The 22,943-nt window shown below is 39.7% G+C and overlaps 1 protein-coding gene across 2 annotated transcripts in view; it reads left to right on the forward strand.

Moving 5' to 3' along the window:
• The window catches only part of tmem178bb (transmembrane protein 178Bb), a 131,703-nt gene that overhangs the window by 65,491 nt on the left and 43,269 nt on the right, over positions 1 to 22,943 (forward strand). For both annotated transcript variants that reach the window (XM_020608277.1, XM_020608279.1), the window contains exon 3: positions 5,581 to 5,694. In XM_020608277.1, the coding sequence (XP_020463933.1) occupies positions 5,581 to 5,694 (114 nt within the window). The remainder of the gene's footprint in view (positions 1 to 5,580; positions 5,695 to 22,943) is intronic.

Here is a 22,943-nt window from a genome sequence, read left to right on the forward strand (position 1 = left end):
AATTGGTGCTGTTCACACTGTCATAAGGAAATCGGATATGGGTCACATTTGGGCAAAAAGATCAGATTTGAGCCACTTGAGCCTGCAGTGTGAACGTGGCCATTTAATGTGATGGAATGGCATCACTTACTAGTCCAGTGCTGTACTGAGGCCGAGAAGGACGTTAAGGTCGGCATAGTCGGAGGACAGCAGGATATCATTAGTGAGTTTGATGAAGGCAGTTTCAGTGATGTGTAGTGAGTGGAATCCAGATCAGAATTGTTATAAAAGGCTTTTTGGATGAAAATCTATGTCACTCAAGAAGCTAATGAAGGCAATAAATAATAAAGTAATACATTTTATTACCTTCTTGAGTGCCTCAGATTTCCTCAAAAATTTTTAACCAGTAGGATCCCCAAACCTGAAGAGCACCCATATGTAGGTATATTTTATACACCCAAGCAGCACTCAACAATTTTTTTCTAAAAGGTTATCAGACATCACCAGATTGGCTTTGAGCAGGGTAGCTATGGCACATTCCAGATGTCCAGACAGAAAGGGATCACTTGACAGTCTGAAGTTGTTGCGGGAGTCCAGGTTGAGTCTGGATTTCTTGAGTAGTTACTGGAGTCAGTTTGAGTACAGGGAGCACATAACCAGTTAGTGAAGTGGGGAGGCAGGCTTTACAGAAAATGTACGGGATGTGATTAGCAAATGCTATACTAACTTGATAAACATATGTGGTAAACACCAGTATGTTTGCATTTATTGGATGTTGTTGTAAACAACATTGTGATTGTTTGACAGATGACCTTAGAATTTAGCTCAGTGGTAGAAAGTAAAATATATTTACTTAAGTACTATAATTTTGAGGTATTTGTACTTGAGTATTTTTATTTTTTGTCTACTTGATACTGCAAATATTGCACTTTTTACTCCACTACAGGTATGTGATGTTACTTGTTACTTTTTAAGAGTCAGATTAATAAAACAAAAAAAGTATAATCATCAGACTTTATTTGAGCTACTCAGCAGTATGTAATGTTATTTAAATTCTAATTATTACATTTTAAATGATTACAAACATAGTGATCAAAACAGCATATAAGTAGTTAAAATGAGTTCCACCTTTGCCAGCTGCAACATTAATGTAACACACAGCTACAAATTACTACTAATTTCTATCACAGATGTCCAAAAAGAAAGGGAACACTTGACAGTCTGAAGTTGTTGAATTTATAGCACAGCTATAAATTTGTAGGGTCCTATTTTGAGGATCTACAGCGTCCGATCGAGATGTAATGGGGCAAGTGGTGTTTGGGTGTGTCCATGTTCATGTCAGTAATTTGATGATGAGGAAAAACAGTTCAAGCACCCCTGCAAGTAGCAAAAGGGCTGTACTTGATATCCTCGTTAAAGCAGGGGTGTGTTTTGGGTGTAACATGCAATTAGCCAGTCAGTATATAACCTCGCATCCCTTTTAGGAGATGTGTGAGTCTGAATGTTTGGCAGATGAGGTGAAGGCGCATGATCACTAATCTAAATGGTATTTATTATAAATACATGTATAAACACAATGTCATCTTTTCTTTATTTTTTGGGCGTCCTGTTTTGGACATCCCAGGGTATAACAAGTACAGTACACGAGCATTGTGCACGGACCAAGATATCACAGCACAGTTAAAGCACCCATTAACTAGCGATGATGATTTGACTGCTGACCACAGACCTGGTTTTTGCTGGCCAGTAGTGCAGTCACTTTGTGCATCCTCATATTACGAGTTTGCCCAAATTTTACCTAGACACACCTCCTTTTTATCTGGACACACCTGCTGGTACGACGTCAACAGGCTGATGCTTGGTAAAAAGGCAACTTGATGTGCATGTCATGAAAATGGTAATTGCGCAGGTAGGAAAGTGGGAATCACAGAGGTGCCAACTGCACTGCACATAATGCGTTTGTTGTAAGATCGGGCCCTTAATCTCATTCCATCTGCTTACTGGTGAAATAGCATCACTTGTCTATGCAAGTGTTTTCAAAGTCTGGCAGTGCTGCCTGTGAGACAGCTGCCAATGTTTAGCCTATATTTGTATGCATTTGGGTAAATTAGCAACCCAAAAGGTATGCTGAAATATCTACAAGATCGCGTTTGCAATGTACCCATAGATTTACTGGTATCTGTTACTGCATGTTTACTGAGGAAAACATTTTTGAATGAATTTTAAGTGGATTTATGGATGCTTGTAATGAACCTTAGAGATGTTCTCAGAAACAGGGTATTGTTGTTAGAAGATGCTCCATATGTGCATTTTCTGATTTGCCAAAACTTTGGTGAGGTTTGGCTACTAAACAACTAAACGCTACAACTAAAATCTACATTAAGGGTCAAGGTCATGGTTAAAAAAACCAGTATTTGTTATTGGTAAGAGACAGGATCTGAATGTCACAGTCAAACAATTCTGAGTGCACAACTATTTACCCTGATCTCCCTAAGACCTCCACCCTCAAACCTCCTCTCTTTATTGTGAAGAGTTTTTTTGTCTTTACTTGAGAAAGACATTGTTCTGACTGACTTGTGGTCACTGTTCATGACCACAAGAGGTGACTTATGTAAAAGTATCAACATAGAGTAGGCTGTGTTTGACCAGACAACAAAAGCTGACATTTTGAGTGTGTTGTCTCCCATAGAAAAAAAAAGATTAAAAAGATGTTCAAACATCTTCCACCATTGTGGTTCAGTGTTTCTGTAGCCCAACATGTCTTCAAACAAATTTCTGATTGTCAGCTTGACTCAGGTCTACACTGTCAATGAAACATTTCAACTAGAAATCCCACACACATCACCAGGCCAGGGAACTCTCAGAGACATTTATAATTACACAGTGAATGGCTCCCTTGACTGATTAGTTAATAGCTTTCAAAGAGCACATCGTTTCTCTGACAGCTATTGTGTGTAGATAATAGAAATGTATGTGAAAGTGTTTCACCAGCATTGACACAATAAGTCTCACACAACAGCATAGTGGCCATTGTTTTATGGAAGAAGAATGATTTACTAGTGTCAGGGTAATAATTTAAGGACTAAAGCTGAATTATGTCTCTGGAATAATGTTATCTTAGTGTTCCCTTCAGTCCTGCTCTGGTGTAATCAGTATGGATCTCAGTGGCATTGTTAGCTCAGATCATTAGGGCTTCTGCCCCTAATATTTTGAGCATAGCCCTGAATATCTTTGGTCCTGAAAAATGAAGAATTTTATTGCAACAAGGGCACAGTTGGATTTGGTAGAAGAGTGGATCACTGACTGCGCTTGCATGCACTTAAGTAACCTAGTTACAAGTGGCTTTCTCAAGTAAGCTGTTTTCTTAATTGTCATGTAAATGGGAAACCTGGTTTCCCCAGGTAGATTTCTTCCAGAGAATGTCACTTTCTCTACCATGTATAAATATAACCAGGTTTTTAATCAGCTTTCTACAAGAGCACATGAGCAAAAGACAAGTTCATGTTTCAGTTTTATAGAACAATTAATGATTAAGTAACAACCATCAGAAAAAAAGAAAATCTGTATAAAACGATAAATAGATTTAACATGCCAGATATAACACACACATATGTGTGTGTGTAATGAACTTGTATTTGTTAAATAATGTTAGAGTTTGTATAGCCTTTTTGTTCATAGATGAGAAGATTATTTCATGAAAATACAAACATGTATACAGTATCGTCTTTTGTTAGAACCACAATGAGGTTAGTGACAAAGAAAAGGAGTCACAGCTCTCATTCTCAAAAAAAGTATATCCAATGATGACATTGTCAGGTCCGTAGGAATATGTCAGAGATATTGTTCATGACATCTTTCCAAAGCTGTTTGGTGTGGTTACAGTTCCAAAACAAGTGAAAGTTGCATAATGACATCAGACTTTCCAATTCCGTGCACACTGAACACCTTTACGCTTTTAGTGGACTCATAGATAGGGGGATCAGATTACCTTGACGCTCATATATAATGGGGTTTTGTAAACACGTTATCTGAGTTCTGCCATAACCTGCTTTCTCTGAGTAACCTGGTTACTTAAGTGCCTGTAGACGCAGTCATTGGAGGCACAGGGGAATAACCTGGCAATGCATATGAAGGAGGAATGCACATAATGCTATTTCTGGGGTAGCAGTTGTAGAAGGAGACATACAGTCATGAAAAGTCCTGGACGAACAAATAATCTAGTCTTCTTGGCTTTTTCAAGTATAAAATGGAGGTAAATAATTAAGCATTCATACTGAACAGTGTTGAGACTATTTTGAATATACCACAATGTTAAATAAACAATAGATAGAACCCCACACTAGGCAGCACTTGTACTTATATGTAATCATTGTAAACTGTCCTTGTGACAAGTTCAAGTTATGTTTTGTCTACATTGCTAGTTTAACACATCATGTTAAGCTTTGTGAATTTTATTAACAGCAGCCAGAAAAGGAAAAGAGCATCAAAACCAAAACAGAACCATAGAATACAGTCACAGACATTACAGTTATGGATGAAAAGGAAGGGAGAAAAAAGATGTGGAAAATGGAAAGATGGAAGTGAAAGGATATATCTGGTAGGATATGAAAGAACGATAAAGCAAGATTGACAAACAATGAATCTGCCAAAACGAGAGTATAAACATGAGACAAAAAACAAGAATAAAAGATATGTTACAATAAAGATAGGTGGAAGATTGAAGGCTGACAGGATACATACATAATGGGAATAGATGGAAGAAAGAGAGTTTTGCCAGCATCATTTCAAAATCAATGAAGAGAGAAAAGAGTTACAGTCAGCAACAGAGGATAAGAAAAATAAGAGAAGAGAAATCATAAGAAACATACACAAAATCACAGCAGCCTTTAAAAAACAGTTGAGTGTAGAGAGAGCAGAATTACAGCAAAAAAAAAAAGGCTGGGAGGAGAACAGTGAACAGCTGCAACAGGGAAGTGTAAGGACACATCCATAGGGACAGAAATGATAAAGGACGAGACAGGACATGCTCATACTGCAATGGATCAACTGTACCATCATGGTATAAGCAGGCTAATGGAACAACTGTATGTAAATTTAAATATCAGCATGTTTTTACCACTAGCACCAACAACCATGGACAGTTTTAGGGCACAGAGACTGAGAGAACGGAATCAAAAGTAAGAACAGAAAAGGTGAACAGTGCACAATCCAATAGCAAAAATGTATTTTATATAGCATAGTAACCTGTGTGTGTGTGTGGGGGGGGGGGGGGGCTTGTTTTTCTACACTTGCGTGTTCTATATTTGTGGGGACTTGCCTCCCTCATGGGGAAATGAATGTCATTGTAGGAAGTAAGTGACAAAAACAAGGAGAGAGAGAGAGATACACAATGTTGTTATATTTTTATTTACTGTAGATGTCGATGTAACCTCCACAAACAACCCACGCCTTACTTCACTCCAAAAGAAATTCTAGCCCCAAGTCATCTTGACCTTGCCCCTGATTTTTTCAAATGCTAGAAATGCTCTTGGTGGATATTATATAATGACCTGCGAGTCAGTGTTGTTTCTGTATTTTAAAAATCCTTGTCTTTCTGTGCAGGCTCCATTGCAAGGTGCTCCTACATCAAGTATCACTACTCCTCAGCTACAATACCCAAAAACCTCTCATACAACATCACCAAGACCATAAGGCAGGACGAGTGGCACTCCCTACGTAAGTCTGCTGCAGTCTTTATTCTGTCTTCTGAGATTAAATAATTTATTTTTCTATATAGAAATGCTTTAGGCTGAGTAAAATTTATTTCACTCTCTGTGAAATGCTTATAATATGCAAACATAATTTTACAGAACACTGGAAGATGAATAGAAATACAGCCAGAGTGCACTATCTCTAAATTTAACTGACTTATGATCCTTGCTCGGATGTCAAATGTCAAATGTGAAGATTGTCTTAGCATTTACTGAGCACATTCATGGTTCCCAGGGGATGAACATGTTAGTTTTTCATGATTCCATGGTTTTTCCTTTAACTATTTCTGTGAAAAATTAATAATCTTTTATGGAACTGTGGCATTATGTGGTTAGTTTTTCTGAATAAATGAATGAAGACGTATACCTTCTTCCCATTTTGGAGATGCAGGGAGCTTTCCTTTTCCTCAAAACTCGGTGTCACATGTCAGATTTATATACAAAATATCTCAGAATTTAACTGGTGACCATGTTCCTCTGGAATAGTTTTTTATTTTATTTTACTGTCATTTCCCAGTGGGCCTTTGCATTAGCAGAGCAAACTTTCAACTGAAGGTCCCACTGCTAGTTAGGTACTAAGAATAATATGTTCTATAGTGTGTTGTTTGTTCTTTCCATACCTGTCATTTGTGAGGGTAAGGAACAAGTGAATTGTATTTGTGCAGTAAGTCCTGGACCTGAAGACTGGTACTTGGAGGGCTTCTTCTCTACAGTACTGCTTTCCACTTAGGATGGTTTCACATTAGGGGACCCGGGCCTGGATCCAAATAAACTTGACCCCAAAGTCCGGTTCATTTTAATCAGTGTGAACATAAGCATACACAGTATGAAACAAGCATGCCAAATATAATAACGCTCTTACATTATGTCAGGATGCTTATAAGTGCTGTCAGAGGAATCCATAGTCTGTTTACTTTTAGGGTACCTGCCATTCATGAGCCACTCCCTTGGGTACGTTGCAGCTCTCCAGTTGCCTGGCCACTGAGTCAAGCTGAAACATGCTCTGACCTCAAACTGTCACTGTTACAGCCTGAATAGTCCTTGGCTGTCAGATAACAGGCTTGGGAATAGCTCCTCTCTGTACCAAACCGATTGCTCTGCTGTCTGTTATCTTTTGTCTTCTTCCAACCATATAGCTCTGTCCTACAAAGCAGAAGATGAAAAAGTTTCTGTTTATCATATGCAGGACAGAGGATGGTGTACTGTACTGCACTGTATGTGTGTATTATTACCTAAAGTTGGACAATTTCATCTCAAAATATTCAAAATTTACATTTGTGGTAAACATGACTACAATTATTGGGCTCAGAATATAAGTGGTAGTAGTGTAAAGATTAACCGATTTGTATTGGAAAATAGATACTGGAGTCATACATATGGCTGCATCAGTCCAAAACCTCAGATTCAAACCAAATTCAGTTAAAAAATTGTCTAAAATCAATATGGATTTCAAAAACTAATTTCTTGCAGGTTTCTTCTGTTTGTGCTCCGGCCTCTTGTGTGTGTGTGTGTGTGTAGGTCGCATCATTTCCTGCCATCATTCAATTGCACACCTACTTCTAGCAACCCATATTCATACTTTATTCAATACACCATGTTTTCCTTTATATGATCTGTCATATATGGCTGAATCTCTTTGATTGAATGTTTATGACATTACATTCAGTATATTCTGCTCTAGACAATTCTACAATTCCCACCAGGAATTCAAAGACCCCAAATAATATGTAGGCAGTTGTTTTAAGTTCCATCCTCTGACATCATATTTACTAGACTAAATAAGAGATCTGCTGCTGTGTATGCAATTGCTCTAAAAGGTTTGCCTCAGTTACTGGCACTTCCTCCTTTGGTTTTGGTTCATATACATAGGAACGGGAAGAATGTGTTTCATCGTCACTATCTTGGTAAGCTCAGGAAAACACATAGCTCATATTTATGGCAGGAAGGTCACCCCTCTCCAGTCAGAGATGTTTAATGTCCTTATTACCGTGCCTATCCACACACCATCTCAGTGGAAGATAACTCCACTCCTCTAACCGATGGCCTGTCACTGTGGGTGTGAAAATGAAAAAAACAGAAATAGCAAAAGGGTGAATAAACAAAGCCCTGTCCACTGTGTGAGCATCTGCACTCACTACCAAATCAATAACAGGCCAAGAACTGCCAGATTGAATTACAGTTCGGATTGACCCACTAATAAGAAATTACAAGTAGGCCTTGAACAGGGGAGTCTTGGGGTACAGTCAGACTGCAGCTAGACCAGATCAGCACACAATCAAACTTTAGACAGACTAAGTTCATCAGTTGCATAAAGGTGATTCTTGACTCTTTAAGAGAGACTGTTAAACTAACACGTACAATATTTTCTGCATGCTATCCTGTAATGCAATGCATCACATCTTATACATGTGTAAATTAGAGTCCCGTGACTCTACACCTGTCAGTGATAATGAAAAATGATGATAATTCATAGGTTTCTAAAATCTCTGTTCTCAAGAGTAAACCATTATGTATGAATGAATGGGGAATTCACTTAGGGCACAGCCATAATTTTAGCTGTGAATTAGAGTTAGGGTAGGGCTGCTAGGTTATACTTACTTTATAAAGCTGGATTTTAAATCTTTTCACTTTGATTGTAATTTTGTCCTACTGTTCATGAGGAGGGCTTAGAAGACATTATTCTGCCAAATTATTTCATTCTTAAATTGACCGAATGGACTACTAAAAATAATATATTCATTTTTCTGGATGTTCTACTATAGACAGAATAAGGGCACAGCTATTCATGCAGGTTATACACCAAAGGATGCAAATTTGTTTCTAGGATTGTGGGAAGCTTGTTTTATTTTACTTTCAATATATAACCTATCTCTACATAAAGTAATATGATGTTGGCAGTACCACTGTTTTGAATGGAAAGAAAATAAGATTTTAATTATGTGCTTGATTTATCGAAATATTGCCTATTATAAGTAATGCTGCCATATGAACAGAGATCTAAAGACCTACTAGTGGGGAAAGATCCAATATCCGTGGTCATCAGTTGTTACTGGAGAACAGTGTGATTGCTGGCACTAATGTTTCAGGTCTTTAGGTAAGGTTGCCACATTGGTAGGGTTCATGTTTATCTTTCTGTCATTTCAGTTCAAAGCTCAGGAAAATTAGTGAGCGGACCTTTGAAATGAAATTATTTTGACTCAAAACATGTATGTTCAAGTGTAATCAACTGAGACCAGCTGAGCTGCTGAGAAAGAAAGCTGCTGTCCAGGCTGCAAATGAATGTATTGCATCAAAAATAATGCTAGTGTGAAGGTAACTGGACTGGGAAAGGCCTAAAGAACTGTGTCTTCAGTAGGAAACAATGGGCTGGAAAGGTCTGAGTCCTCATTTACACTCGTCATTTAACGCATCTTTTATCCAGACAAAACCCACATGAAAGTATGTTTTCCTCCTTAGCCTGCTTTGGTTACAGTTGTGATTACAGTATGTCATACATGTACTGAGCTACATGCATATCAATGTCAGCACCACTCTAGTCAAGAAGGATGAATTAATGCACCCGAGCCTGCCTGGTAGCTGCCAGAAATGTCAGGAGGCTGATTTATGGACTGCTACATACAAAAAAAGTTGCAAAAATGGGAATTAAATGAATGTCTGAATTTACATAAAAAATTCTTTGCGGCATAATATATTCATTTCTATGCATCATTCCTCCCATGCGTAGAATTCACTTAAAGCGCGAGACACGGCTATCAGCAAAGTCAGTGGTGACACTGCACAATAAAGCTCAGTCCTCTGATAAATTATAACACACATATCACTATATTTTCTATTATATATTATTCATTATACCATATACCTTGCTGTATGTACCCTTATCACAGAGTTACCTCATTGAAATAAAACATTTATCCTGCTTTTACTAAAAACCTCCTGTCCACTTGTCTGTTAATGGTTTCCTGAGTTAGATTAAATGAGTCTCACTGCTACAGGGTCTATAAATAATGTATATGACTTGTATAATGCAAAATCATGGTTAATCTGGCGCTCCTTGAGGACACTGCAGATCGAAGACATAGATGTGAACAACCTTGACAACCTTTTTGCTCCTGATGATGAAATGCTAATAAGATGATTCAGAATACCAAGAGCCATTGTCTTAAAAATCTTTGCTGAAGTGAGCCCAGCCTTTGATCAACCCACCTGCAGCCATCCCTATGTGCTATAATCCCAAATGTCTTGGACTGTCTTATAAAAATTACACTTCATACATACATACTGTTTATATATTAGATTTAGATTAGATTCAACTTTATTGCCATTACCCATGTATAAGTACAAGGCAACAAATCCAGAAGTGCAATAACAGCAGTGCAGAGTGTGCAGTATCTACAGTATGAACGGTCAGAACTAATTTATGGATAATGGATATGTACAACTGATATTTACAGTAAGATATATAAGATAATATACAATATACAACAGTCTTTATGGATTTAAATTACAAGTAATGGATAAGGTGAATTAATCTTATGGAACACTAGTGCAATGGGGTGAGACGGAAGGAAACAGTGCAGAATAAGAAGATAATATGTTACATGAGTGAACAGTTCAATGGATGTAAATAATAAGAAAATAATATGTTACATGAGTGAACAGTTCAATGGATGTAAATAATAAGAAAATAATATGTTACATGAGTGAACAGTTCAATGGATGTAAATAATGCAAAGATACATATGGAGTATCTGCATATGAACAGTGTGCAAATGAATACAAAGCAGTATCCTGTGATATATATATATATATATACATATCCCCCACTCACCCCCCACTTCAGGGTGGTCTTATATTCCTTCCTTCAAGCTCAGGTCTTCTACCAGAGGCCTGGGAGCTTAAGGGTCCTGCACAGTATCTTAGCTGTTCCTAGGACTGCACTCTTCTGGACAGAGATCTCAGATGTTGTTCCTGGGATCTGTTGGACCCCCTCTCCCAGTTTGGGGGTCACAGCCCCCAATGTTCCTATTACCATGGGGACCACTTGTGCCTTCACCTTCCACATCTTTTCTAGCTCTTCTTTCAGCCCTTGGTATTTCTCAAGCTTCTTGTGTTCCTTCTTCCTGATGTTGCTATCGCTTGGGATTGCTACATCTATCACTACGGCCTTCTTCCTCTGTTTGTCCACCACTACTATGTCCAGTTGGTTGACCATTACCAGTTTGTCAGTTTGTATCTGGAAGTCCCACATGATCTTAGCTTGGTCATTCTCAACAACCTTTGGAGGTGCATCCCATTTTGACTTTGGGACTTCCAGCCTGTACTCGGCACAGATGTTTCTGTACACTATGCCAGCCACTTGGTTATGGTGTTCCATGTATGCCCTGCCTGCTAGCATCTTGCACCCCGCTGTCAAGTGCTAGATTGTCTCAAGGGCATCTTTGCACCGCCTGCACCTGGGGACCTCCCTGGTATGGTAGACCCCTGCATCTATTGATCTCGTGCTTAGAGCCTGTTCCTGTACTGCCAGGATCAGTGCTTTTGTGCTGTCTTTCAGTCCAGCTTTGTCCAGCCACTGGTATGGACCTGATGACCAGCAGGGTGTAGGTGCTAATCGCCTGGACTTTGTTCCTTCCATTCAGCTGACTTCTCAGGACTTGCTTTACTCTCTGCAGGTCCTTAGTAGTTGCTGCTTTCCTTGCGGCCTCTTCATGGTTCCCATTTGCCTGCGGGATCCCAAGGTACTTGTAGCTGTCCTCAACATCTGCTATGTTGTCTTCTGGTAGTACAATCCCCTCAGTTCTGACTACCTTCCCTCTCCTTATTACCATTCGGCCACACTTATCCAATCCGAATGACATTCCGATGTCCTGGCTGTAGATCCTAGTGGTGTGGATCAGTGAGTCTCGTAGTCGGTTTTTGTCACCGCTCTTGGTGATGATCTGGCTGAGGGGGTTCAGCCCTATGCAGAACAGCAGCGGGGACAGAGCATCTTCTTGGTAGATACCGCACTTGATGTTGACTTGTGCAATTGGCTTGAAGTTAGCCTCTGTGGTTGTTTTCCACATTCCCATTGAGTCCTTGATGAAGGCTCTTAGAGTCCTGTTGATGTTGTACAGTTCCAAGCATTCCAGGATCCATGTGTGAGGCATTGAGGCATAGGCTTTCTTGTAGTCAATCCAGGCAGTGCACAGGTTGGTATGCCTGGTCTTGCAGTCTCGAGTAACTACTTTATCAACCAGTATCTGGTGCTTTGCTCCTCTGATGTTACTACCAAATCCTTTCTGGGCCCTGCTCATGTATGGAGCCACGTGCCTGCTCATCTTAGCTGCTATGATGCCTGACAGGAGCTTCCATGTTGTGCAGAGGCAGGTTATTGGGCAGTAGTGGGACGGTACTTCTCATACATAGTGTGGGACAGTGCAATGGTTTCTAGTGCTAATGGCAAACATTCTCTGGTGAGCCACAACAAGGTATTTATTTTCCCTTCACTTTTAAATCTAACATTTTCCTTTAGTTTTGGCAGCAGTTTGCTGTCGACTGCTGCTATTCAATTTTTCCATTCAGTGTGTTCAGTTTGAAATTCCACTGCTGTGGCCTCCGAACAAAACGCATTTATGTTAGGTGCATTTATACCTTTTCAACATTTGGCATATAAGACAAGCATTAAAACAAAGACTTGTTTAACTCTTCCAGAAATTATAATTTGTCTGAGTAACCCCACTTCAACTCAGCTTTTTTAGGCTGTTTGGTAAGCAGGCAGGGTTTAATAGCTTGCTGTTCAACTTCAGAGATGTCCTGGACTAAATCCACCCACACTGCCTCTGATCTTGTATGGATTAACTAAGACTGACAACCTGGTCTTGACGTTCATAAAGTGTATGAAATTAATCTTGGGCAGGCCTGACAATTTCTCTCACTACCATTACACAGATTTGAGGAAACACTTGGGTGACAACATTTCAGATACTCAGAGATGAACATGATATTCATTTGTTTTTGTCAGTCAAAAAAGTTGGAGCGGCACCCACACATGGCTTTTTATCTGTTACTGCTGAACGTCAATAAGCATCAACAACACAGAGTACACAATATCCCTTCTCCCACCCCCGTTGTCTGTCACAAATGCAGACAGCAGTGAGGGTGCATACATTTTTTATGCTGGCTTTTACAGAGGACAAGACAGAGGATTTTCTCATATAGCGGCTTAGGGATTTTGTTACTTCAAAAGGAAGCAAAAATTGTGTGCTGGCAAAAACTGTCAGTGAGTGACAGTGTATAATCCAAAGTAGCAGCTAAAGGTTTCAGTTAAAACTAATTGTTAACCAGGCAGCCACTCCCTCTCACTATCATCACACTGATGTGGCTGGCCGCAATCGGAGATTGTTTGTGCATGAAGATGACAGGGATTTAACTCATTGAGAAGCATCGATTCACTGCTATTTAAAAGCCTTGAGGGGCCACTGCTTTCATCCTGTTAAACTGATATAGTATAACCTCCTCCTTCCATCTCATTACCGTGAATTTTCACTCTTCTACACAAACAAACAGCACAAACTGACTGTGATCTGTCGGTAGTTTGCTTGTGCAGCAGGAAGGTAAACCTAACCAACAGGAGGTCACTAGCAAGCAAAAAGTACAAAGGCATAAGGAGGAAAAAAGCAATCAGAACCTGAAGTATACATAAGTAACCAAAGCAGGCTAAGGAGGAAAACATTCATAAGTAAAGTAAACATTTGGGTAAACAACTTTAAAGACTTACTCTATTAATTTTAAATATAATTATTTGTTTTGTCCTTATAGTTATGATACAGCTCCATGGACTTAGTTGTTCAAGGCTTTTACTTTGGTGTACTTATGCTTCTGACCCCTGCGTCCAGCTTTACTGCACTCATTTGCACTCACTTGTTTTGCATTAAGGTAATCAAGGACTTTGTATTTAAGACAGCTGCTCACATTCACTAGTGGCCAGATTGTCTACAAAGACGCGCCAGCATTTATCCGAGCAAGTACTTTCCCTCGTGTTTCTCCATGTGTCCTTGTTTTTCTCTGAACTGTGTTTTATGTCAATGAATGTCCTCACAACTGCAGTAAGACATGACTTGGAGGCACTGATATTAAATATGTTGTAGGAATGAGGATCTGTTTACACAGTTACACTGGGGGGATTCTATATCCTTATGGAGACCAAAAGCAAGAAAAATGAATTTTAGAGTGTTGACTTGGTTTAAGGTTAGGCTAACAAGTAGGGTTAGACAGGTAGTGGTTATGGTTAAGGCTAGCATTAAGGCAAGTCTCCAGGAAATTAATGTAAGTCAACAGGTGAATCCCAGTTTCCTAATTTTATCATTCCTCAGTCATCGATCTCACTTGACCCGGAAGTCATACCAGTGTGCCATGATAAAGAATGTTCCAAAACTTTAATTTCTGATCTGAGGAGCGAGGACCTAGGAACAAGGAGGCTACCTGGAGAAGTTATAACCAAAGATACGCAAGTGTATCCCTTGCTGAAGTCTGTTATGCATTGACACGCCACTTTGTCAGAAATCAGTTTGTGACTGGATGTTTTACACGAAGGCCTGAGGAAACGATGTCTCATGCCAGTTAAAACATGTTTCTTCGGTTGTCCTTGCATCTTACATGGTGAGGGAGTGAGGAAATATACTGTATATGCAGTTAGGGTAAACTGGGATTCACCTAGTGTAATTCCCCTTGAAGCAATGGAAACACAGCATTAGTGTGTGTGTGTGGGTGAAATGGAGATGAAGAACCTAGTTTCAGCAGTTCTATAACTAGTCTTTAGATGTCTTGCCTGAGGGCATGACTTAGATGTGAGGCAGATCAAGTGATCATTAGTTTGTGTACAATGTAAACAGCTTCAGCACTGTATGAAGGCATATTTTTGCTGTTTTGACAGAGGCTAGTAGTTTTCTCTGCTTCCAGCCTCTAGTCTGGGTATACTGTACAGAGATGATGGCAATGAAGAAGCTTTCCCACAAAGAGAGAGAGAACGTTATGTTAGGTCATTTTTTAGTCAGATAGATATTGGTTAGATACTTGATGTATTAGAAATGTTTAGTGGAGACAGGATGTCTAGCTCAGGCTGTTAAATGCTTAGTCATTCTCATGAGTTTTTTGCAGGGTGCATATGGTCAAGGACAACTAGAAAAAGTTTGCAGGCAGGAAGATTATTGTTATTATTATGATATGTGTAACTGTAATTGAAATCATAATATTTTCTTATGTGTAATGTCATGACATGTCACTAGAGGTCATGTCAGAATGTTCTTAGATACACACCACGTAATCAACATTCACACACATTGATTTTCTTCATGTTTTGACTATTGTTATGGTCAGCTCCAAAGCTGGCATATCAGGTGACGCCACGGTTTGACGTCCCTGTGTAGTATGGGGTTAGCCCAACCGAAGTGATAAAAATGTATAGGCATTATGGTTCAGGGTCTTTCATTCTTCATCTGCCTGCGCGCAGGATTGGAGGTGGAAGTTACCTGGACGTGTAATGTTAATTTTACCTGTGATTCTTTGAATAAACCAGCACGGTTTTTTTATATATCTGAGTGGTCCGCTTCGTCTCTGAGAGTTCCTGGTTAAAAGAGCCGGGAATAGCTTTCAATAGCTTACAGTTAAAAGAAAAAAGTGTTTTTGTGCTGCTCTTGTTAGTAGATGTATTGTTTGTAGATTATTCACAGTTGCATTTCTGTTTGCTCATATCAAGCTATTTTAATGGCTAAAGACACATGCCCATACCTCTCTAAATTCCCCCAAACCCCCTTTAATTTGAGTACTGACTAAGTTATGTTAATAAGCCTGCAGTATATACAGGACATTTAGTTTGCAGAATCTATACAGTTCTTTTATCTATAGCCCTCAGCCAAATGAAAATATGTTGCATTTCCAGTCATAATGTTTTTATGCAGTGGGTCCTATATTAAATATTTAGAGGGGCACTCCACCAGTTTTACACATTAAGATCAGTTTATTTGTCACGATGAATGCTAATCAGCCCACAACAGCATTAGTATAATGTATTCTGTTGCTGTGGAGAGGCTCTGTCAACTCTGACAAATTGATGTCATAGTCCTCCTGTCAGCTTGTAATCCTGCTATTGATGAGTACAAATGTATAACTGCAAGTCTATGTTATAAACAATTGAGTTTTACTTTGGAAATTGCAGGATCCAGGATTTTGGGATTTGTCTGATACTAGGCCCTAAAAGTGAGGATATCTCAGTATCTGCTGCTTCCACTGTGCCCATTGTTTTGATCTGTTTCTTACAAGTGCTCCTTATTTATGGAAGTGCAGTACTAAATCACTGAATCACTCCATTAAATCTGATACTGATACTTTATTACCTTAAGCAAATTTCCATCTACTCTGGATTTTTAAATAAATGATGTGAAGGAGGTGAATCCTGGGAGTTCTCACTTTAGGTGCAGTAGGCGATCAGTTACTTTGATGGCATTGAGATGTAGTATGTAGAGATACAGTATGTACCCTGGGGTGACTAACTGATTGTAACCTTACTACTCAGCTAATCAAAATATAAATATACAGTGTAGTTAACAAGCTGGAATAATGTAAACACATTTTTGGATGTAGCCCTAACTGATTTCTGTAATAACTGACAGGAGTTTCAGTGGCTCCTGAAATGTTAATTCAGCCCTTGAAAGCATATTTGGGGCACTGAAAAATTAACTTGGGATGCGCTATACTGATATTTGAAATTAAGCCGATGTTAACTAATTGAACAGTTAGACAGTAAAACAGTCATTTAGTTTATGTGCTACAGTACTTTAGCATACATCAAGGACAGACAGAATTGGTTGATTATAAGTAAAAAATAAATAAAAAGATTGGGCCAATGATGATACTCTGTGCATCTTCCATAGCCAGAGAACTTTTTGGCTACAATCTTTGCCATTTCTATACTGTAATTTTAATATGAATTGTAATAATAATAATATCGTGCACAGTCAGACTTGTCAGCTGTATTGTCTAAGGTCTTCCTTATGGAAAATTTGTATGTGCAGGCTTTATGTTCAGATGTGATGAGAGAAAGGTCGACACATGCACTGATTTAAGAACCACTGAGCTGCTGCTAGGAACATCCTGGCTCACATATTACAGGGAAACATTTGCATGATTTCTAGATCATCAGTCTTTTCCAGCCAGGGTCCTCATAATTTTTTTCTCGCTTCATCATAGTCTATGTCACAAGTCATGGTTTATTATAGACAAAGACAGGGGTTAAAGCTTCTAAAAGGGTACTGTGCGGTCTGCTCCCATCTGCCATTAAGTTAAAGGAATTATGCAAAGCAGCAAGCAATTATGGTGATAATGACTAGTAGAGAAATCAGTTTGTTTCTATATTTAGACATGGTGAATGGGCTGCTGATTGGCATGACAAGCATTACTCACTGCCTCACACAAAAACAAGGTATATGGATATAGCGGCAGCAAACACTGCAATGGATTGATTCCCTCTTGTTATGAATGATTGATGGGAAGTACAATTAGGCATAATTTACAGGGCGGAAAAACTGCAGCAACACAGCTGGCTCTTCTGGATGCACCTCATTACACTTATGTGTTTCAGGCACTCCAGATTAGAGAAAGTTAACTGTGTCGAGCCATGTGACCACAGTGCCAGCAGGCCCAGTGATTCATCAATGGTCATCCATGAGCTTTAGTCTAGAGGGAAAAGCAACTGTCTCCGTTGATCAGGACAACCACTGGAGCTGTAGGGATGTTACTGAAGCTGATATTTGTGAATGTGCAAATCATGTGCTTCAGGTAAATATGTGGCTGTTCAGTAATGGACAGTGAGCACTGCTAAGGGCACATGTTGTGAATGACTTTATTAAAATTCAGATGTAGTCTTGACCAGACATTGACATTTTGACCTGGAACAAAAACAGTAATCGTAAAGGGCCATGAGACTGCCCTCCTGTAAAAAAGTGCTGTCTATGTTGTTTCTGCCAGCAGGTTATTAATACCAGCAGTTACGTATTACATTTTGGTGACCTCCAGAGTCAAAGCAAAGGAGTAAGTTAGATAACGTAGTATACTGTATAGAGCCAGAAGGTCTGCATTATGAGGAGGTTGGGGTGGATGGCTAGGTACATAAAACATGGAGTTTTCCCCTTGATAAGCAGGGTTCAATTTTAGTGTGGGATGTGTGTTTTTCAAGGATTATTTGTTCCTAAACCTCACCAAGTAGTTTATGTGGCTAAATGTAATGAAATGGTGACAGTTTCATACTGGTGACGGCATGTTAATGATTGTTTCCATGATGACAAAAGTCCTTAAAGTTTACTCTTCTAACGTATCATGTCATTAATGTTGGGGGAGTTCTTGCAATTCCTCCTGCCAACATACAGTAGTTATTTCTGGAGCTTCTCTTATTGGTCATATGAGAGGAAAGGAACAAATGACCTATGGGTTGTATAAGTTGGGCCGACTTGTTGAGGGCCATGTTTGCCACTGTGTTAACTTTGTAAACATGCTTACTTAACATTTAGTTGACATTGTTTAAATACATTTATACAGTTACTATATAACCTGTAGTTTCCGTTGATTCCATGTAATTAGACTCCTGTAACTACCCTGAGTTGTATTATCAGTAACAGTGTCTATCAAGTCTGCATGCTTTTTCAACAACAATGTAAACAAACAGTTCTTAATTTAGCTGTAGTATATTGTGATGGATATTATTATCAATTATTGATAAACTCATTTGTGGGAAGAATACATGAAGACACTGCTGTTTAGTAGAATACCGTCATAAAAATTTTTTGTTACAGTATATAGTTTGTTTTTTTTAAGAAAAGTAACTGTAATGCATCATCATAGCTGCAAAACAAAGGGCAATGATAAATAACAAAGTACAAAAAGGTCCTATCTTGGATAATACCCCAGCTTGTCTAAAAATGTTCATCTTGATGGTTGGTATGTATGTGTGTGAGCGTACCAGCAGGTGTTGTGTATGCAAGGCGTAATCTCTCTCCTGCAGATACAGTAAGCAGACACACAACCTTTCTCTAGAAGGTCACAGTGAGTCACATACACCAGCATTGATTTTCTTTAAGATCTCTGTATTATGCGCATGAACAAAATTACATCCCCACTGCACATTTATCTTCCAGCAGGTCAACATATCTGTCTTGCCCCAAGACAGTATAGTCTATATAGTATAATAAGTGTGGGATATATAATAGATCAGAATAAATGATAGCTAATAGATAGTTAATAACCTTCAGTTTCCAATCATTCACATCTCCAAACTCCATATAGGGGCTCCAAAGCTGAGCAAAATTCTGATCCTTCCCTTTGACAATATACAGTAAGTTAATTTTTCCAAAACAAGATTGGATGCCATTTCCATGTCCACATCCACCTCAGTGGAATGTCCATGCTCCTCCATAATAATGCAGTTATCCTTCTGGGGAGTTCAAAGTCAATGAGCAGTGATTGCTGTAAAGTTACATAAAGTTTTTATGGTATATTCCAAGTAACAAAAGCTCCAAAGGGAACTTCCTTTCCAGGTATATGGTTTACACATTCAACCATTCTTCCACAACCATTGTAAGTTCTGTTAATTAATTAGGTGCACTCTATACTCTTTACTCATACACTCTAATTTTATTAATTAGAGTGTATGAGTGAAGAGTATAGAGTGCACCTAATTAATTAAATAAAACAATGAATACCCTTTTCCTCCTAACACTTCACTTAGCATTTGTACTTTTGTGTTAATGGACTGAGGTTGTTATTTCCTGTTCTGCCTTATGAATATCCTCCTACATATCTATTATCCATGCTTCTAGTTTTATGGAAGTTGAATGTGATAGCAGTAAGTCATAACATGAAAAAACTGCCCTTTACCATTGAAACTGGTGAGTATTAGTTCTTCAGTTTTCGATATCAGAGGTACTGTTACATTCTCTCTCTTTCGAGCCCAGAGGAGAGGGAGGAAGAGAAAGAGAGCAGGACCCGAGCTGCAGAAATCGGTAAGAAAACAATGTTTTATCGCAGCAACAAAGTCAGGATGGGATATAGTACTGACGATGACAGGTGATGATGTACTGGCAGCTGACAGGGGAAGTCAGTCTGTATGGGGCTGGTGATGGTGGATCAGACCTCAGGTAGAGCACAGTCTTAGGGATGAACCAGGTGGAGTGACGCTGGAGAGTTGTTGGAGACGGGTTGCTGAGTCGAATGACGAGCTGAGGTGAGTAGAGTAAGACTACAGATCAGTTGGCCCAGATGTGATGGTGCCAGAGAGATGAGCCGGTGGAGATACACTGCTGAGTTGAGTGATGAGCTTAGGTGAGTTGCTGCAGAGAAGCTGGCCCAGACAGGATGGTGTCAGCGATGGTGTGTTGATAGAAGTTGAAAGCGAGACAGGAGCAAGTGCAAGGATTCCATACAGCAGGTAAAGATCTCAGCAGAGAGTGCAGTAATAAAGGTAATGGTTTTACTTGCAGGAGCCAAAACTTTGTGGTATAGGTACGGCAACGAACCAGCGGTGACTGAGTGTTAGAGTGGTGGTTAAGTAGGCCAACAGCTCATCAAGGTAATCTGCCACAGGTGAGGTGCATTCCAGAGATGCCAGGGTCTGCAGAGGGAAGTGCACAGAAGCATGTGGAACATCTGGGTAATTTTTATGGTTGGAATCCAGAAGCATGACAATTTTTTTCGGATCATGCACCACTGAGCAATTTTCAAAGGAATTACTGGGCACCATCTAGCAATGCGATATCCAGTTCCCTACAACCATGCATTAAACGGAGGAGCAGAGGTACTGTAAGTACATTTTTACTTGATTCAGGTAGTCAGCAGCAGAGAGAGTAGGCGTCCCACCAGGGCAAAGGTAACTAGGAGCTGAGGAGACACTCAGAAACAGATGAGGTAAGTACGTTACACAACTTCAGAGCTATGGGTAGGAGCTAGCGTGGGAGTGGACTTGCAGGTGAGTAGCATGAGGACTTCCCAGAGTGGAGCTATGACAGTAGGTGAGTCAAAAGCACAAAAATTATCTTCGGAGTGCACACACTATGCTCATGAAACCAAGAACAAGTGTCTTGCAAATAAGATGTTAAGAGATTTTGTATTCAGATCAAACAAGTGTAGGGGACCACAGGCACACAAATTTTCAGTGGAATCCACACACAAACAAACAAACACAACTAAATAAAACAATAAACACTCCACAAACTTACAGGAAAAGAGGGCTTGGCTGAGACTTTGTCTGGAGGCATAATCAGGTCAGGCAACAGGCAAACAGAGGCACATAATGGATACAGCAATGCTGGCAAAACTGGCACAGGAACAGGCTGGCTGGAGAGCTCTGCAAGGAGCAAGAAACTTTATGGTAATCTGACAGTTACGGGGAAGGTCAAGGAGGTCCACACTACTTCTGGGCACTAGCAGACCCCCAGCAGAGATAGAAGAATATAGGGAAAAAGATTAGAATAAAAAAGTGTGTGTGTGTGTGTATGGTGTGGGGGGGGCGGGAACCAGACACATATATATATATATCTTCTCTCTTGAAAAGTAAACTACAATACTTGAGAACCACTTCCAGTAAATCTCAAATCTCATCTTTATGTGGCTTTTCTGTGTGTAGTTTGGCGTCTTCTTCTCCTCGTTCTGGTTCACTGAGCAGCAGTTTGCTTACTACTGCTCCCAGTGGTTGGGGATACCCTGACCACCGGTCTGCACAGCCACCAAACAGAGAAATTTAAACCTGCTTAGGGGGCACTAAACACTGATGTTCACTGTGAGTGTAACTTGCTTTGTTTACAAGATACAGTTGCTGCAGTAAAATGCTATTTCATGAAAGGACTGCTATTGATTTTGTCTTTTAGTAGTACAAACACTTAAGTCATTCAGTGCCAGGGACTATTCATGCCTGGTTTTTGCACATGCTTAGGTCATGGTTGGCTACTTTTCTTTTAATAAAGGGAAGCAGAAGCACTTTAATTTAAAAGGAATGTTATACACAAAGCAATTGCCGATTTCTTATTTAGTAAAACGCATTTTTTTACATTTTTCTTCACTTTTTAATACCGTGACAAATATTGTATCATGGACTTTTTATTGTGACAATATCATACCGTGAGTTTTTGGTACTGTTATATCCCTAGTGTAGTCAAATGTTTATTCTCTGCCATGACTATAACACAGCATGATATAAAACACTGACTCATCCCAGAAGGTGGAGAATCATATGTCTCTGTGGTTAAATCAGCTCTGACAGGTAGTGTGCAAAGTTTTGCTTTAATGAAAGCAGTTGTTTTGAATTTAAGAAAATAATTTGAAAGAATTCTTGCTGCATCTGCATTTAGTACTGTATATAATGGCTATGTTAATCCACTCTTTGCTGGTCTATATTTGTCCATGTAGATAATCCTTTTTGCCTGTGAGATTTTGCTTCAGATGATGAAAATAGCACTTGCTACCCCTTCTCCACACTTCCATTCAAAATGAATGGTGAAAGGATTGTCTTATCCCCAGCACACAGTCAAGTGTGTCAAACAGTGGCCCATGGATACATCTTTCAGAACTTTGTGTTAAGGAATTACTCTGTTAAGATCTCATCAACTCACAGAAAACTCTCTGTTTGGTTGATCAGTCAGTGGGTAGGGGCGTTGTGAGCTCTGATCCCTCTAAGCTGCGCGCTTGTGCAATCTCGCACTGCTCCTGCATTCTCCGTGCACAGCAAAATTATGCAGCGCATAAAATAAAATCCTACCTGAACTATAAATAAAATAAACACATAACAATTTATTCTGTACCATTTTGCAATGCAACTCAGTGAGTGAGAAAGGGCTGCTCTGCAAAACAAGCTGCAAAGCCCAAGTAGCAAGCAAGTTTTCAGAGGGAAAAGTGTGGACTGAATAGAAGTTGGACTGCCTCAAGCATCACCATCCATCCATTTTCCTCCGCTTATCCGGGACCGGGTCGTGGGGGCAGCAGTCTAAGCAAAGATGCCCAGACTTCCCTCTCTCCAGACACTTCCTCCAGCTCCTCCAGGGGAATGCTGAGGCGTTTCCAGGCCAGCCGAGAGACATAGTCCCTCCAGCATGTCCTGGGTCTTCCCCGGGGCCTCTTCCCAGTGGGACATGCCCGGAACACCTCCCCAGGAAGGCGCCCAGGAGGCATCCGAAACAGATGCCCGAGCCACCTCAG

Source organism: Monopterus albus, unplaced genomic scaffold, assembly GCF_001952655.1.
Source record: "Monopterus albus unplaced genomic scaffold, M_albus_1.0 scaffold92.1, whole genome shotgun sequence".
Lineage (NCBI taxonomy): Eukaryota > Metazoa > Chordata > Actinopteri > Synbranchiformes > Synbranchidae > Monopterus > Monopterus albus.